This window comes from Apaloderma vittatum, unplaced genomic scaffold, assembly GCF_000703405.1.
Source record: "Apaloderma vittatum isolate BGI_N311 unplaced genomic scaffold, ASM70340v1 scaffold18965, whole genome shotgun sequence".
Lineage (NCBI taxonomy): Eukaryota > Metazoa > Chordata > Aves > Trogoniformes > Trogonidae > Apaloderma > Apaloderma vittatum.
Window position 1 is genome coordinate 12,496 of NW_009715663.1, and position 18,253 is coordinate 30,748.

An 18,253-nucleotide genomic window follows, 5' to 3' on the forward strand; every position below is an offset into this window, starting at 1 on the left:
CTCAGATTAGTTTCTGGAATAGAAACTTCCACCTTGAACCATTATTCTAATTGATAGGCTTAATTGTCTTTGTCAGGGCTGTTTAGACATCCGTAGCGTCAAGGGCCGTTCTGCCTGACTTGGTAACTTCTAGGAGATCATAAAGAACAGTACAGTTGTATTATTCTTCTAAAATTAGGGGGTTTAAGACTGTATATCTGTTTTTTCCAGAAGTACAAAATATTTTTAAAAAGCTATATAATGAAACTAAACACAACCCTATTTTAAAAAGATATTTTTCTTGCTAGAAGAATCACTTGGTATTAAGAATTTAAGTACTTCCTTCTGAAGTTTGAAACAAATCCTTATGTTTAGAGACAAGGAATGGAAGCCCATCTCTTCTAATTTCATTACAACTAAAAATGTTTTTTCTTTTTTTTAGCTGGTAGCATTAACTGCAGGCTACTCATTTGTTTCTGGCTATTAGCACACGATTAGATTAAACAGATCTCCCAATTTTGTCAAGACCATGTGTTTGGAGACAAAAATGTTACTTAGGGTACCAGTGTTAAGGATGTTAAGAAATGATCTTATGGGACAAAATTTTATGAAAATCTGAATTTGCATTTTTTTGAATAAATAACAACTACTTCTTTAACTTTTTTTCTTCTATAATGTGTTTTCTTGTAGGCTGCTTGCTTCTTGCTGAGAGAAAGCATTTGCAATCAGATATCAAGGAAAATAGTCTCAGCACTTGTACTTTAAAAATGGATATAATGGATAACTCATCTGATAGGCTGGAGCAACAAGACCTGAGAGTATTGGGGGCAAATGTAAGAGAGCATCAACCCACCACATCATTGAAATGCTTAGAGGTATCTAATACACAGAAAGAAGCCACTGCAGAGTCTTTAAGGGGTGAAATAATTTCAAATATAAAACGTAAAGTTCTAACTTCAGCACACCTAATGGCAAGAAAGCATTCTAGATTGCTCCCTAAATGCTGTTGCTTAGAGAAAGGCACGGAAGACAAGTGTATGAGTGCTAACGTGAACAACGAAGCTCAGAGCCTTAAAGAACAGTTTACATGGTCTTCTCCTAAGGATAACGAGCGCTTGATTGATGTGCACCATGACACTATGTTTGTGACAAACGACAGTCAGATAGACTTTGGCATAAATACAGTCAGTTATTGCTGCAATAAAATATCAACTGATGAAAGACATGCTCCAGATCAGCAGTCAGTAGTTGGCTCTAGAGGAGTACTTGGACCTTTGGGAATAAACCACTCAGAAAACAGTAGTACTGCATTAAAACAAGAGGACAGAACAGTTGCAGCTGCCTTTTCAGAAGCTGTAGCTGAAAATCAAGAGCCAAAGTCAGCTGAAAGCAATGAAAGCCTTCAAGCAGCTGCTGGCAATAACATAGCTGTACAGACTGCTAAAGAACTGTTAGACTGTATAGATGATAAGTCTTTAAATGAAGTAATTTCTGAAGAAGATAAGCGAGTAGCACCTATGTATTCCAGCATAACGGCAAATAGGAACCTAAAGCATAAAGAGAAACTGTCAGGAAATCTTAATGCCTGCAGTTTAAATCTGGGCTTCTGTGGCTTTCAGACTGCTTCCAATAAGCAGATTACATTCTCTGAAATCAGTATAGCAAAAGGCAGAACACTGTTCAAAGACATCGAAAATGACTACTTTGAAGCCTCTTCTGTGGAAGGAGTCAGAAACTTTTCAAATCAAGTTAAAAAGGAGAGTAAATTCTTCTCAGATTCAGAAAGCAAGTTGGGCAGTAATTTATCTGGTTCTTTAGATTCACAGACAAATTTTCTGGAGCCCAGGCATACAGAGTTTATTTCACATAAAGTTGGCTCATGTAGAAGCTTTCCTAGGAGTCAACAATCCTTGCAAGAAACAAATCAAACTTTGACAGCAAGCCAAGAAGCTGAAATTGCTGAACTTTCTAGTATCCTAGAAGAAACAGGTAGTCAGTTTGAGTTTACACAGTTTAGAAAGCAAAGTAACAAGATACAAAGTCATGTCTTCCAACAGCTTGGAACTGTGGAAACGTGTGGAACAACAAATGCGGAAAATATCTCTGAAATAAGGAAAGACGCTAATTTTTGTAACACACTTAAATCTGAAAATCAAGTAAAAAATGACACATATTGTGCTAAGCAGGAAGACATAAATGAAGGCTCTAAAGTGGTGGAATATGAGAAAGAAAACACCATAGTTTTCCATAAAAATGACCAAAAGGTTACTTTTATTAACTTAGACAGAAATGAAAGTAGAGTATCTCATGGGAGCTCTTCAGTAGCTAAACAGGAAAGCTCTTCTAATTTTGTGGGCTTTACTTCAGCTGGAGGTAAAAAAATAAATATTTCTAAGAAGGCTTTGACCAGATCAGCAGAGCTCTTCAGGGACTTGGATGGTGACAACTGTTTCTTTAAAGCTGCTGAAACTAATACTACATGTTGCAATGCAAATGGGCAAGTGTCTTCCAACTGTAACTTTATCACATACCTGGCAAAAGAAAAGAAAGGAAAACCGGTTTGTGCTTCAGATTTCAAAAGTGTTGGTGCCTTCTTCCACCATGCACAGAAAAAAAATGGAGAAACTATTAGTACCCTCTTCAAGGAAGATACAGAAAATCCAACAAAAATATCAGTAGATAATAATGAAAATGTTAATTTCAGTAGTACTAATACTGTCATCAACAGTCCAGCATCCATTAAAAAATATAATCACAATCAAACTTCCAAACAGTTTTTGAATCAAGGAGATTGCCAAGCTGAAGGTAGTTTTCAAGAAGACTCATTAAGCGTATCATGTCTAGGAGATGCTATTACAACTGCAGAAGAACATATTTTATCAGATGAAATGGAAAACCTGTCCTCTAATCAGGAAGGAGAAGACCATAAGGAAAAGGAACACTTGTCACAAAAATTTCAAATTCCAGCTGGTGGTGATCCATCCATCTCTGATGCAGCTTTGGATCATTCTCTATGCTTGCTCAGTGTACAGTTTGGAGAAGAAGATGTAAATGTGTTGAAGGACGCTGATAAACAAAAAACTAATTGTAAAAATACGGAAGGAGAAGACACCACCCATGCTAAGAACCTGTCAGTGAAAGAAAGCAGAATAAAAATAGATTCTTCCCATCATCATCAAATACCTGTTGAGCAAGATGTGGATGTTGAAAAAAATGAAGTGCGAGGGCGTTATCTGACTGGTTTTCATACTGCTAGTGGCAAGAAAATAACAATTGCTGATGGATTTTTGGCTAAAGCTGAACAGTTTTTTGCAGAAAATGTTGATATAGGAAAGGAACATAATGATAATATTGAGAACCCCATGAACAACATGAAATGTGATAAAAGCTGTATCAAAGAATGTGATGTAAGTATTGAAAGCATTACTCACTTTGATCTGGAGAAACTTAATAAAAAACTTGTTCCTGAAGAACCTGGAGATCAGTTTAAGCCAGCAGTAGACCGCAGTCCTATTAAGCACAGTATGATTCTTGATGCTGTTCAAGTAGATGCATTTGTTAATCTAGGTGAAGATTGTGAAAGAAGTTTGGTAACTTCGTATGCACATGAAAAAGCTGATGTCGGACCTGGAAAGTTGGAATCCTTTCCCGGACAGGAGAGTGATGCTTTAAGTAGAACTTCTTTGTCTGAAGATGGAAAACTGTTTGCAGAGGGAGAGATGGAATATTTGTCGAATAAGAGAGATGATTCGGAAATCATGCATGATGTTCCTCTGTGCTCTCCTGCATCTCTGCATTTAATGAAGGTATCGGATGGCCTTGGAGATAGAAAAAAATCTGGATTTGTTGAGGATAGTATATCTGATCAATCCCTCCTCTTAACTTCAAAAAGTAGCTCTTACTTGAACTGTGAGAGTAAGGAATTTGACTTAGAACATTTAAAGGAACCTTGTGCTGATACAAACTGCTTCACAGGCACCATAGCTAATGCTTGTCAAAACCAGTCACAAGTCATTCTTCCTGAAAATGAAACTAATTTAACTAGGTTAAAAGAAACAGTGCTTAATGTTGAAAATCAAAAGGGTGATCCGAAGCAAGTTGTGTTTAGTACAGCCAAAGGTAAGGCAGTTTCTGTTTCCAAAAGTGCGTTAGCAAAAGTCAAACAAATGTTTCAAGAAGACTACAGTGAACTTGTAAAATATGCAACTAACTCAGAAACTAATCAAACAGAAATTGCTGGAAATTCATCTATCATTCATGCCGAGTGCCCTACTTCCGCTAAGTTTTTAAATGCTGGAAGAAGTGAAGAGATTAATGCCTCTGCGTCCCATTTTATTAAAGCAAATGCAAGTACAAGTGAAAATGATCACCAAGATACAAACATATCTGCAGATGAAAAGTCTGTTGCAAATTCTCAGAGGCGATGTTTTGAGCAGAGTATTAAGGTTTTAGGGCACTCGCCTGTTCCAGATAAGCCAATAAAGCAGTCAGATTGTTCTTCAAGAAGCCTTGGATTTTTTAGTACAGCAAGAGGTAAGCCCGTACAACTGTCAGAAGAATCACTCCAGAAAGCTAGACAGCTCTTTTCTGAAATGGAAGGTAGTGATTCACTGCATATACAAGAAGCATTTTTAGTTAAGGAAGGTGTTGGAAAGTCCGAAATGCATGCTGCAGTTGTTCCTAGGAAGACACAGATAGCCTTACGGAAAGGGGAGGAAAATGCCAGCACTGAGTTGATTTCAGATCCTGCTTTTGGGTTCAGCACTGCGAGTGGGAAGCAGGTAACAGTCTCTAAAAACGCCTATCAAAAAGCAAAGGCAATTTTAAAAGAATCAGATGACTTTTTCAGCAGTGGATTTTGTGTTCTAGATCAACTTGGTTCAATTAAAGAGAATGTAAAATCTTTAACTGATAAAGTCATCTCAGAATCTAAAATTGAAAAAAGCTGCAATGAAGACTTTGACCTAAAAAGCCCTGAGGAAATGGAGTCTTTTCCAAGCACTCACTGTGTCATAGTGCCTGAGCATGTACAGCAGAGCAAGAAAAACAAGCAGTTGACATCACTTGAAAATAGCTTTAAGCGGGAGGAGACTGAGCCATTCGGAAAAGGGCAGCTGAATCTGGGGATGAAAACAAAGTCTGAAGCAATTTTGTGCAGTGCTACTGCTAAAGCAGAAACTAATATTGATCTTCTCCAGACTCCAAAAAATTACTTAGAAGTGGAGGCTGTAGAAAGTGCAAGAGCTTTTATGGAAGACGATCTTTCCAATTCTGGAGTAACAATTAATGCTGCACAGTCCTTCAGTGGCAGACTGGATAAAAGCTTTCAGAAGAATACCTTTGGGAAGAGGCGCTTTGAAGAAGAAAACTCACTCGGTAGGTCCTTGTCTTACATATGTTGAACTCTGTATTTCTGCACAGTGAGGGTTGTTTGAGGATTTTTTGCACATCACATTGATTTTTAGGTCCTATAGAAGTGAGTATTCTTTCTCTAGGTGTTCATGACAAAAATTTTTCTTGCTGCAGGTAATAGTTCATCTACACTTTCCAGCCTTAAATGCACAGTAGAAGCTAAATTTGCAATTAGTAATTTTGAAGGTGTGCTGCTTTTCTCTCTGAGCAGAATTCCTTTTTTTTTTTCCCCTCTGCACAAATCTAGTGTTTTTTCGTTGAAGAACGAGTACTAGTATTTCAGTTTTCACCTTTTTATATCTTGCAGGTGAGGATAAGGTTTCAGTTATAGTAGGATTGCTAGTGTGATATGAAAAACAGTTGTTGGTCTAAAAGCACAGTTCCTTACCATCTAAAACTGATGTGTTTCTGGGCTGAAGTGTTGGTACCTCATGCTTTCAGAGTCACTCAGACCTGTTCGGGGATCTGAGCTGGCTGAAAGCTATTTATGGGAGAGCAGATTGCAACAGAGTGGCTGCACAAGTTCAAGTGCAAAGGTTGGGCAGGGGAGCTTGTGAAAAAGCAGACGGGACTCTCTCAGTCCAACTTGAAACAGGTGTGCAACACTTTAACCATACCCGTAGTTACAGCGACTCTAAAAGATGTATTACACATGTGTTTTGGCATTCTGAGGGGGTGCTGCGAGTGCTGAAAGCACAAAAAAAAAGGTGCAGGTGAGCTGCGCTGCTGAAGTCCACTGTGGTGTGCTTTCTGAGGCAGGCTGTTCCAAGTACGTTTGATAAGGCTCACAAATTTTGATCTGGACGGAACAGGCCTACTGACCCCAAAATATTCTGCAACAGACCTCATTGTGTGGAGTCTTTGAATACTTGGTAACACAGTTCTTCTGTACTTTTGCAAATTGTAACCGAGTAGCTGTGTGTTTGAAAAGGCCATTTAATACAGACATGTGGCCTGAGAATTTGCTGCTTCTGCTTGCTCTGATTTCTTGAATGTTTTATTTAGAAAATGTAATTAAGTTACACAGGATTGGTAAGAAATTTGACTTAAAAGGAACATCACTTTTAAAAATCTGTGGTTTTATCCTAGGAGAACCTCCAATTAAAAGACAGCTACTACTTGAATTTAACAGAACAAATAATCCTCCCAGATCTCTGCAAGCTTCGAAAAGCACCCCTGATGGTAATTTTAGTCTTATGTTCTAAGCAGTAATCTGATGTCAGCTGTTACCTTTAGAATTCCACTCAGCTAACATAGTAAGATTGCTTACTTGTTCCTTTTATCAATATAGTAATCGAAATGCAGGGAAGCTGCTGTGGTCATGTCTCTGCTAACTGGAAATTGCGTGATTAATGGGATGCCTTACTGTGTAGAATCTAAATGTATTATGAAGTACTGCTTCTGCAAGACCTCCAGTTTAATTTCCAGCTCGGTGGGAATTTATCCAGGTTCTCACAACTCTAAATCTCACAAATTCTAGTCTCAGTAAGAAGAATGTATTTTGTTGACTTGTAATTTCTCAGTTAAAAACTATCTACAGGAAACTGAGAAGGTACTGGTAATTTCATCTTGTGATAATTTGTGAAGAATATACCTATGGGTAGGTGTCTACATTACAGATACTTTTAATATTTCGAGCCAGTCATATGGAGCCTTATGAATGAGAAATCAAGGGTTTAAAGTTTGAGTTGATTCTTTATATGAAGTTACTTATTAGGTTATTAGGATAATGAGATTTGGGCTTTTGGTCATGGGATAAGCTGGGCTCTTTAAGGAACTTGTTCTTTCTAAGCACTGCACACTCTCACTGCAGTTCAGTGTAGGATTCATCCAATATATTGGTTTAACCAGCATATAGATTCCTGAGTGCTGTCCTAAATCTGTTCTGAGCATAAACCCCATGTTTTAAAGTTTTAAATGAGATTTTTAAGTTGTTGCTGGAGAATTAATCTTATACCCTTGATATGTCAATATTATCCTACCCGGCAGCGGGATGTGAACAGTATTATTCTTTGGTGGAACAACTGAAAGCAGTTCTAATCCCCAGCGCAGTCTTGCCTCTGACTTTTAGAATATACGGCATCTTGTATATATGACTTCTCACACGAAACTTCCTCTTTGCAACCTAAGGGCATGGCACAAAAAAGTTTAAATTTCAGGCAGACATCATTTAGTTACATCAATAATTCCAAGATAAGCATGTCCTTCAATGGCGGAAGGAGGAGTTTGTGCAAATGTGCCCTTTTCTGTTGAGGAAAAAAAAATAAATTGCTAAAGGAGTTCTAAATTGAATGGTGACCCTACCTGGAATTAAATATATGATAAATATTTCCTTTTCATGAGCCTAAAAACATCTTGCATACTCACAGGTGGGAACTTTAAGAGTTCAGCATTGCCCTTATCCTTAAGACCTGTCTGCAGCTAGTGGAAGATATTTTATATGAAGATTTTATTTGTGGGTAAAAAAAACCCTAACACAACAACAAAAAAGCTGGTTAAAGTCACTCCAGAAACTTTTCTGTATGTTTATAACATGAATATAGGAAAAACCATGTGCTGTAAATATCTATCCATGTAATGTACTATTTCAAACATTTTTTTTCTAATTATTTTATAGGCATTTTCAAAGACAGAAGAAAATTTATGTACCATGTTCCTTTAAAACCTGTAACTTGTCAACCTTTTGGGTGAGAAATTTCTAATATATTTTAGAGTTCTTATGCAATTTCTTAAAGCCTCAAAAACCCTTGTAGCTTTTCAAAGATCACAGAACGCATTGGATTACAAGGGACCTCTAAAAGGACATCTAGTCCAACCTCCCTGCAGTGAGCAGGGACATCTTTAACAAATACATGACAATAATTTGCTACTCAACTTTATAAGAGACTAATTAAACATTGCTGCAGTAGACCAGTGAGATGCTAAACAAATTTTACACTTCTCTTTTCTCAATAGATAGAAATTAAGTATTTGTTTTTTAAAATGTCAGAGACTGATATTTTGTCTTTTTATTGACATACTGTTGAACGTTGTATTGCTAAATAAAAAATATAAAACTCCTGACAGATTTTTTTTGTCAGGAAGCTCAAACGTATATGTTTAAATGTTTTCATCTCCATAGGGCTACTAAAGAGCGACAAGAAGTCAAGAATCCTACCCTTACTCTACCAGATCAAGACTTCAAAGGGTTCAAATCCAAACCTGCCATTTTTCAGCATAGTGCCCCGAGGCAGCCTTCACATGGTCCTTCAGGGGTTTCTACTCCATGTAAGGCCTCAGCAAAAGAGAGCGAAGAAACAGGAAGTTTGCACAAATCTGGCAAAACTACTAAAACTTTTATTCCACCCTTCAAAACCAAGGTGACGTTTTCTACAGGGGAACAAGGCAGCAGCAAAAGATGTGGCTCACCAGCTGGCAAAAACAGGACTGATGAGGTGGAGCTAAATCAGACCAGAGCTGAAGAAATTGTTGCTGAACCTCAGGATCACCAGTTTTGCATCCAGCAAGCAGGAGACACTGACCTAGAAAATAGCAATTTAGGTATTTTCAGATTTGGATCACTTAACTGTTGTGCATACTGTCAGAATTGAACCTTTAAGGTTTTTGCATATTCTGTCAGACTTCTTTTTTCAAATAAAAAGAAGCTTCTATTTAAGCCTTTTCTTTGGCAGCAAAATTAGGAAATAACTACTTTCCTAATATTTAATATTGGACCTCTAATAAAGCATATGCAACTCATCTCCAAAGTTAATTAAGAACATGAAAAATTTGTTTTCACACAGCACTTCAGAAACAAGATGACTTACATTTCATTTGATATTTGATTTTATATGTCTCTTAAGTGAAATATTCTAGCAACCTTAAAGACTAGCCTTGCTACACTTCATTCACTTTTACAGAAGCTTGTTTTCATTTTGTTTTCTGACTAAAATATAGGCTTAACAATATAAATGTCCAACTGTATCATTTTTCAAAGAGGCAGAGTTTAAATGCTCAGCTGTTTGACTTTATTTAGAGTGTGGGCTTATGCATTCTAAGCTCTTTTGAATGGTCCACTGTGCATAATTTCTGTAACTATTACCATCAAACGAATCTGGATTTCTTCATAAGGGCTCACTATATTTGAACGGGTGTGTGAACATTTGCAGAATTAGATCCTGTATTTACAGGTCAAAATCTCAGGATTACAGACTTTGTAGTTGTCATCTACTAATTTCTGTTCATATAGAGCCTTCTGTGAAAATAGAAGTCTAATGAGAAGAGTATGTGGATTTAAGTTTAGTTCAGAGACTTACGTATTCATATTCACTTCATATCATCCATTTCATATAAGCATTATCCAAATACCTCTGGTAAACATTGCTTTTAAAATGCCTTAAACTTTGAAAATGTAGATGGTTGCCATTTCTAAAAGCCTGCAGAATGGCTTAGAAATTACACTTCTCTGAACCTGCTTTCATAGTGTGACTGTATATCTTAAACTGATATGCACTCTACACCAGTTTTGATGTTTTGGGGTTGTGTTTGTTTTTTTTCTTTGCAGCAATGGTCAAGATGATGACAAATCTCCACTGTGCCAGAGATCTGCAGGAAATGAGAATTAAAAAGAAATACAGGCAAAATATTAGCTCACAGCCAGGAAGTCTTTATGTCACTAAAACATCTGCAAGAAATAGAATCTCTCTGAAATCTGCAGTAGAAGAGAAATCTCCTAGTTTTTATTCTACAGACGAGGTATGTTGGTATCTTTTTACTGTGTGCTTTTCTCAGGATCTGTTCCTTAAGAAAAGCAAACAAAAACTCGGTAACTTTTGAAAAGATACATTCTTCAATTCTGAGATAAGTATTTACAGTAGCTGTTATACCACACACTACAGTTTTTATGTAGCTTGGCAGATACATTTTTTAAATGGTTCCTAAATAATAAGGGTCATAAATGTCTCTGTAGTGTTATAACCAAACAAGGAAAAAATTCCACCAATTATAGTTGCTATTGATTTTTAACCGATACGAAGAGCTGGTTTAAGATAAGAGCTGAAATTGAAGCTTAGGTAAGTACATCAAAAGCTTCTTGCTTTTGGTACAGTGAAGGTGAATAACCTTTGATTATTTTTTCAGCACTTTTAAAGCACCCTGTGATGCTGGTTTTCTGCTAAAACAATTGCTGACAATTCCTCCATTCTCCTTGGGTTACACATGAAATGACAGGTCAGACTGTCTCAGCCTCAAGAGAATGTTTTATCTGAATTTATAACAGGTGTAAAAACTTGGGTGAATTCTTACTATATTGTCATTCTTTTGTCTTCTTCATTTTTTTTTGCAGCTTTACACATACGGTGTTTCAAAACATTGCATACAAGTGAACAGCACAAATGCAGAATCCTTCCAGTTTTTCATGAAAGACTTTTTCAGTACGGAGCATTTATTAGCTGGAAATGGGATGCAGCTTGCTGATGGAGGATGGCTGATACCTACAGATGAGGGAAAAGCTGGAAAAAAAGAGTTTTACAGGTACTGTTATTTATGAACTTGAGTACGCTATTTATTAGTTAGCAATTCTCTTATCCCCTAGAATAAATCCAACGCAGTGGTCTTTTAAAGCCTCTGACTGCTTTTTTTTACTGTGTATTTTTAGTACACCTCTGGTGTAAATAAAGACATTGTAGGATTGTAAATTTACTATGTAGACAAATGTTGTTAGTGATCTTCACTGACCATTAAAGAATGTCAGCTTAGAAAATTTAAGAGGATTCTGCAACAGTGTAAATAATCTAGAAAAATATTACCATTTCCTTTTAATTCAGCACTTTACCATTTTATTTAATTAGCATTAATAGGCTGGGATTTTGGTGTTGGTTTTTGGTTTGTTTGTTTCAGGTAGACAAGGATGTATTTCTGTTGGGCTCTACAGTTTCCTAATGGAAATGAAGGTTGATTGGGGAGGTGCTTGGGGCTTCTTTGGCAGGACTGGACTGCAAATATGTTTCTTCAGTATAATTTTTTTCAAGCTGACATATGATTTGAAGGAAGCCAAGACTTCAGTAGTAAAAACTCACTTGCTTGTTCAAGCTTTGAATATATGTAAGAAGCAAAAAAAGAAACAAAACATTGCACAAACAGCCCTTCCTCTTGCACTCTCCCTGCTCCTTCTACCCCTCCTTCTGCAGGTCTAAGATGAGCTGAAAACAAGCATGTTGAGTGCATCTCTCTTAAACACTTTCAAATTACATTTTAGTTTAGTTTGTACATTATAACTTCATCAGAAGCATGTGCAACATAACACAGAATTACCCGTGTATGGTTATTCCAGAAGAACTTCAGAAAATACTTAACCATTATTTCCTGATTTCCCCAGTAAATTTGAGGAGGTTTTCTTTCAGTGTCGCAGCTGCTATGCATTCACACCAACAAGGGACCTGTACTTGAGCAGGATTTGTAGGCAAACACGCATTGCCAACCTCTGTAGCATCAGAATTCGAGAGGTTTGCAACATTTGCTTCCCAGTACAAAAGTGTGACAGGGATGAGTCTGTTCCAAGCTGAACGACTGCTTTTATTTGAAAGTTTGAAGTTATTTTTGCCAAGAAGCAGTAGATCTCTGGGAAAAGTGCATCCAACTGCAGATCTTATTGTATTTGTACTCTGCTGCTTAGGCATCTTGGAGGTAATCTTGCTTAATTTCACACAATGTCCTGTGAATGGGAAAGGTGTTAAAGGATTTGCACAAAACATCTTAGGCCTAGATGTGCCAAATATTGGACCTTTTAGGCAGTCCAGCGTCTTGTTCCAGAAGCAGCTTGTCTTAATTGTTTTCAAGTGTGCTCCTGATTCTGTGGTCGGGCCATCAGGTAGATGGCTTTCCCCACATTCATTTTTCAGAAACAGAACAGAGAAAAAACCAATTCTTTCTCTTCCGCCATTAATGAAATGCCCTTCCTCCTGGCTGTGAGAGCTGAAAAAATAGATGTTTCTAACCCAGTGTATGCAGGTGATGGAGGTACAGCTTGGACGCAACACAGAGAGATAATCCATTTCAGCGGTCACTCGGTGGAGAGAAGAAAATAGTTCGGTAGCCACTGAAAGTTGTCCACGTGCATGCTTTAAAAAAAAAAAAAAAAAAAGCCAAAACACCTGAACCACAACTCCAGAAACTGTGAAGTTGAGGAGGTGTGGATTGTAACAAACTCATTGAACAAGCAGGGGAAATTCCAGGACTGAAAAGGAGTAGAGCACACCTCAGTCCCTCCATGCTTTGTGCAGGGCTGTAGGAAGCAGAGTGTGCCCCCAGAGCTGGCGTGAAAAGTCTCCATTTCAAGAACGCACACACGTAAACACATGTGTGCTCCCAAAGCACATGAGGACAATTTCAGACGATAACCAGATCAGGTTATAGAATGTAACCTTCCTGGTTTTACTGTAATAAATATTCCTTTGTTAATGTTTTCTATGCATGTAAATGGAATATAACACTAGGGAAAAACAGGCAAGTAAAAGAGAGGATTTCAGGCTAATTTATTGACAATTTATCTGCAGAGCTCTGTGTGACACTCCTGGTGTGGACCCCAAGCTGATAACAGAGGCCTGGGTTTACAACCACTACAGGTGGATCGTGTGGAAACTGGCAGCCATGGAAGTGTCTTTCCCACATGAATTTGCAAACAGATGTTTGACACCAGAAATGGTGCTGTTGCAGTTGAAATACAGGTATGTGTATAGTCGTGTGTTTGAAGTTGTAATCTGTGATGGTGTGTGTTCTTAATATTGCAAAATAAGCACCTCTACCCTGCTTATATTGTTAAACTTAGGTATATCGGTATTCAAGATGTAGTGTGTGTTATTTGCAAAAATTTAAATAACATTGGCTTTGCTGCAGTGGTACTTAATCATGTAGTTTGATTAAGCAATAGCTTGCTACGCTTGGTTTTCCACAAAGAATGTGATGAATTTTGTTTACTTTTACAAAGCACCATGAAATCTTTTTTCGTAGGTATGATTTGGAAGTTGATAAAAGTCAACGCTCAGCAATCAAAAAAATAACAGAAAGAGATGACGCGGCAGGTAAAACACTTGTCCTGTGTATTTCTAGAATCATATCGTTAAACACCGCTCTATCTCCTAGCAGTAGCAATAAAAATGTGGAAATTAAAAAAGCAGCAGCAGCAATAGTTGAAGTTACCGATGGCTGGTATGGGATCAGAGCTCTTCTGGATCCGCCTCTCCAAGCTTTCTTACGTAGAAGGCGGCTGGCGGTGGGTCAGAAAATCATCGTGCACGGAGCAGAACTGGTCGGCTCTCAGAATGGCTGTACGCCGCTGGAAGCTCCCGATTCCCTTATGTTAAAGGTAAAACGGAATATTAGTTCAGCTTGATTGAATGTGACCAAGAGACGAGCTAGATGCTATTCAGTAGAGCTGCATTCTGCAAACAGAAAAAGTTTTGTCAGGGCTGTATGAACAGACGGAGTGTTGTCGAAGTGCAGTAACCACATGTGTAAGACATGACACAAGGTTGTTGACACTATTGAGTAGGGTTGGAAGAGAAGTTTATAATATAAAATTCCGCCAATATAAAATTTTGCTGCATGTTTTGACAGTTGCAGCTCTTTTGATTCAGTTAAGCACCAAGTCACAAAACGTACTTATTCATCACATAGAACATGGAGCTTGTAGGAAGACAGTGGGGAGGTTGTGATAGGATGGGCCTGGGGAGAAGGGTCTTGATTTGCTTTAGAATAATTGAAGTTTCAGCATAAATACTTTGCTCCTCTAGTGTAAAGCAATGACTTGTCTCATAGATGCTCATTTCCTATAGAATTTTAACTCACTAAATTTTTATTTCTGATTTAAAATACATTCTTCAGTATGAAAAGAAACCTTGAAATTAAAATGTGGTATGTTTAGGTGTAAAAATGAGATACTCCTAGTGAGGTTAGCATGAAAATAGTCTTTCCTCTGAGTGTAATAAGTTGGATATCTTTTTGACTGACCAGTGACAGTTGATCATTCAATATTTAACTTATTCAGATTTCAGCGAACAGCACTCGATGTGCGCGGTGGCACGTGAAACTAGGATTTCATCGGGATCCCAGACCTTTTCCTTTGCCTTTGTCATCACTTTACAGTGAGGGTGGCGCAGTGGGGTGTATTGATGTAGTTATTCAAAGAACTTACCCTGTTCAGGTATGGTATAAGTATTTTATGAATCTAACAGGTTCCATGTAGTGTATAAATTATAGTAGTTATTTGCTCTGTCATTCCTCAAATCAGACATAGTATAGAGAGCCAAAAAATTAAGAAAATGTACCGTTACACGTAAAATGAACAGGAGTGGTTCTTGCAATGTGCACGTATTTAATACTTCAGGACTGGAGTGTCCTACTGTAAGGATTTGAGTTTGTGCTCAGTATCTTCTGGTAGGCTTGGTTTTCAGCTTCAGAAAGCCAGAAATAATTGACTTTCAGTTTTGTAATCTAAAAAGAACAACGCTTGTCGTAAAGAGAAGAAAAACGTTGACAGTTTCAACTCCGAGTAGAAGTGAAACCAATTTTTTCTTTGTTCATGAACATATATATTCCTGCAAAGAAGTTAAATATTATAACCGTTAGTATGATTACTTTTTCTTAAGTGTAGCTGGCAATATTGTGTAAGATTTATTATTTATAAATATTACTGAAAATATAATGTGATTATGATGTAAAAGAGAATGAAGTTCTTTTAAATACCAATTGATATCCAGTTATTTTAAATACGGTCAGGCTTCACTGTAACTACTTGCTTTTATAATGTTCCCGACAACAAAGAGAAACAATGTTTTTCTTAATAATCAATTATTTTAATGTTAACAGTTTAAGCAAGATACAACTTACAGTTTTTGTTAACTTTTCTCAGAGTATGTTACACTTGGCAGTACATGAAGGGGTGTGTTTTTCATTGCTTTCTTTCTCAAGTGTTGTGTAACTGTGGGTCAACAAAGAATGAATTCTGCAAAGGTAATAGCAATATTTGGTTTGGATCGTTGCTTTGATATTTAGATTGTTACTTTAACGGAAGGAATTGCAGCACTTACTATGTGAACTACAGAACTAACGTTTATTTAGGTCCCAGAAAGGGGGACTCTAATCTGTAACCATATGACTGTAAATGGCTTCCAGGCTGGGGAGGAAAGTGGTGCTTTCTATCTCCTTGTATCAGGAGATTGAGGTGCTGATGCAAATTTATTATTCTTTTTTTAAAAAAACCCACCAAGACTCTTGCTCAAAGAAATCAAAATGGTATTACCTCAAGAGTCAAGGAGCGTAGGAATCAGAGTAACCCTAATTAAAGGTGTCACATTGTGGATAGTGCAGGAAATACAGGACATGCAGTTAACAAGGCAGGCAGAGCCGATTTCAACAATTCACTGCTTCACAAAGATTAGTTCTTCCACCCTTCCTTATCCCGCTCTCACTGCACTCGCTTGCTGCTTCTCTCTGCTAAACCTGGAGCTCACGTGGTCCTGTTGATCTAATTCACTAAACCAGAAGTAACTAAATAATAATAGCAGCAACCCCCAACAAACTGCTGTCAGTTGAATTCAACTGATGTGGGCTGATGAGGTCAGGTATAGAATCATGGAATCATTCAGGTTGGAAGAGACCCTTGAGATCATAAAATCCAACCATTAGCCCTACTTTACAAAGCTCGTCCCTAAACCATCTCCCCCAGCATCACATCTGTGCTGGAGCCAGCCCAAGGGAGAAGATGGGACTGTGCGATACCGAAGAAGAGAGCACTTCCAGCAGCAGAGACCTCTTTGTGTGGCTCACCTGTCTCTTCGAGTCAGGCAAGCCCATTTTGGCAGGGTTGTGGACAAGGCTGTAGTCCTGTGGACTACATTTGAGGCAGAAAAAGTTTAAGAGCATCTGCAGAACGACATCACAATTTTTTACAGCATCTAATCTAGCATGTTAGAACAGACAGTGCAGTTGATGTGGAAAGACAAATTTAGGTAGAATGCAGTTCCAGTATATTTTTAAGGACTGAGTTTGATGGCTTGTATCTTAGTGCATGTACCAGTAGGATCCAGCTCTCTTCTAAATTACATCCTTGATACCTGGTACCGTAAGCTGTGCTCTCTTTGGCTGTGAAATCACTCAATTTTTACTACTGCTCCATTCTGTCTCTGTATCTTTGAAGATTCGCCAATCAGTGCTGTGGGGTTTTGCCTTTTATCTATTATACTTAAGAAATGATCTACTGCTTGTTTTCTAAAGCATTTTTCTTAACAACAACTACTAGAAGAAAGCTAGACAAGATTAAATATTTATGGGTTTGTTTGAATCTTTCTGCTTCAGTGGATGGAAAAGACATCAGCTGGTTCATATGTGTTTCGTAACAGTCGAGCTGAAGAAAGGGAAGCTGCCAAGCACGCAGAGGATCAACAGAAGAAACTGGAAGCTCTGTTTGCAAAAATCCAAGCAGAATATGAAGAGCGTGAAGGTAAAGTTTTTCTTGTTTCGAAACACATAGTAAAACAAACAAAATGCTCTTTAGCATTTATAGAAGAGTTTTAAAGAAACTGGCAACAACTTCTCTGGTGGTAGAGAAGCCGAGGTCAGGTGTTGGGTTGTTTTCTTTGTTGTTGCCAGAAGGTCCAAGGAGGGGATCCTTCCCCTGTTTAGCACTGATAAGGCCACGTGTGGATTATATGGGAGTATATGGGCTCCCCAGTACAAGAGACATGAACGTACTGAAGAGAGTCCAACAGAGGGCCATGAGGATGATGAAGAGGTAGGAGCATGTGACACAGGAGATGCTGAGAGCTGGGACTGTTGAGACTGGAAGGGAAAAACTCGGGGGGATCTGATCAATGTACATAAATACCTGAAGAGAGAGTGTAAAGAGGACAGAGCCAGGCTCTCCTTAGTGGTGCCCAGTGCCCGGAACTGAGGCCACAGGCACAAACTGAAACACAAGAGGTTCCCGCTGAACATCAGGAAACCCTTTTTCACTGTGAGGGTGACCACGAGCATTGCCTAGAGAGGGAGTGAAATCTCAATCCTTGGAGATACTCAGAAGCTGACTGGACAATATCATCCTGAGCAGCCTGCGCTAAGTGACGCTACTTGAGCAGGGCAGTTGGCCAGAGGTGCCTTCCAACTTCAACCAGTTTCTGATCTGGTAACACGATGACACTGCACACCTCTGCTAGTGATTTCCAGCAGTGGTTTCAGGTCTGCTGTTGCTCTAAGTGCAGCAATTGGCTGTTGATTGCTGCAGCTTCATGAAGCTCGCTGCTGCCCCCAAAATGTGTTTGCTTCCCCTTAGGTTTGACTCAGCTAAACTGGGATGAGGAGCGGTATTAGGATTCTTGCCACACTGATCACAAATTCCAGTTGTCTTGATGCTCTGGTCTGTTTTTTGGAAGGCGTTTTTGTTGGGCTTGCTTTTGTGGTTTGTTTTTCTTTGTTTTTTTTTTCCAGGAACAGAGAGGACTCCATCACTCCCAGTAGCCTGTGCAGTTCAAATTTCAGCGTAACATCTCCAACCCAGACAGCCTCTCCCTTTCCATAAATTTTCCTCGTGGCGATCTGTAACACTGAGGTGTTCTCTAACTGCTTTCTCAGAACCTGGAGTCCCTCATGAATAACAAAGAAAAAGCAAATAAAGACATACCCTAAAAAAAACCCCCCAAACTCCACCACTGAATTCTTAGTTGAAATCAGAGACAGCTTTATAGTTCCTAACTTTGCTAATGCAAACTTCCACGTATCATCACCTTATTGCATTGATCTATTGGGTGATATGGTTTAGGGGTGAACTTGTAGTGTACGGTCAATGGTTGGACTCGATAATCCCAAGGGTCTTTTCCAACCTGAATTGTTC

At 38.3% G+C, this 18,253-nt stretch overlaps 1 protein-coding gene across 1 annotated transcript in view; it reads left to right on the forward strand.

Annotated features, from left to right (window-relative positions):
• BRCA2 (breast cancer 2, early onset) overlaps positions 1-18,253 on the forward strand; it is a gene marked incomplete at its 5' end in the record, with an annotated part of 36,650 nt that overhangs the window by 12,103 nt on the left and 6,294 nt on the right. Inside the window, 10 exons of the mRNA XM_009869240.1 lie at positions 670-5,355; positions 6,481-6,573; positions 8,009-8,078; positions 8,513-8,931; positions 9,935-10,125; positions 10,715-10,902; positions 12,924-13,094; positions 13,378-13,732; positions 14,414-14,569; positions 16,723-16,867. Of these exons, the coding sequence (XP_009867542.1) occupies positions 670-5,355; positions 6,481-6,573; positions 8,009-8,078; positions 8,513-8,931; positions 9,935-10,125; positions 10,715-10,902; positions 12,924-13,094; positions 13,378-13,732; positions 14,414-14,569; positions 16,723-16,867 (6,474 nt within the window). The remainder of the gene's footprint in view (positions 1-669; positions 5,356-6,480; positions 6,574-8,008; positions 8,079-8,512; positions 8,932-9,934; positions 10,126-10,714; positions 10,903-12,923; positions 13,095-13,377; positions 13,733-14,413; positions 14,570-16,722; positions 16,868-18,253) is intronic.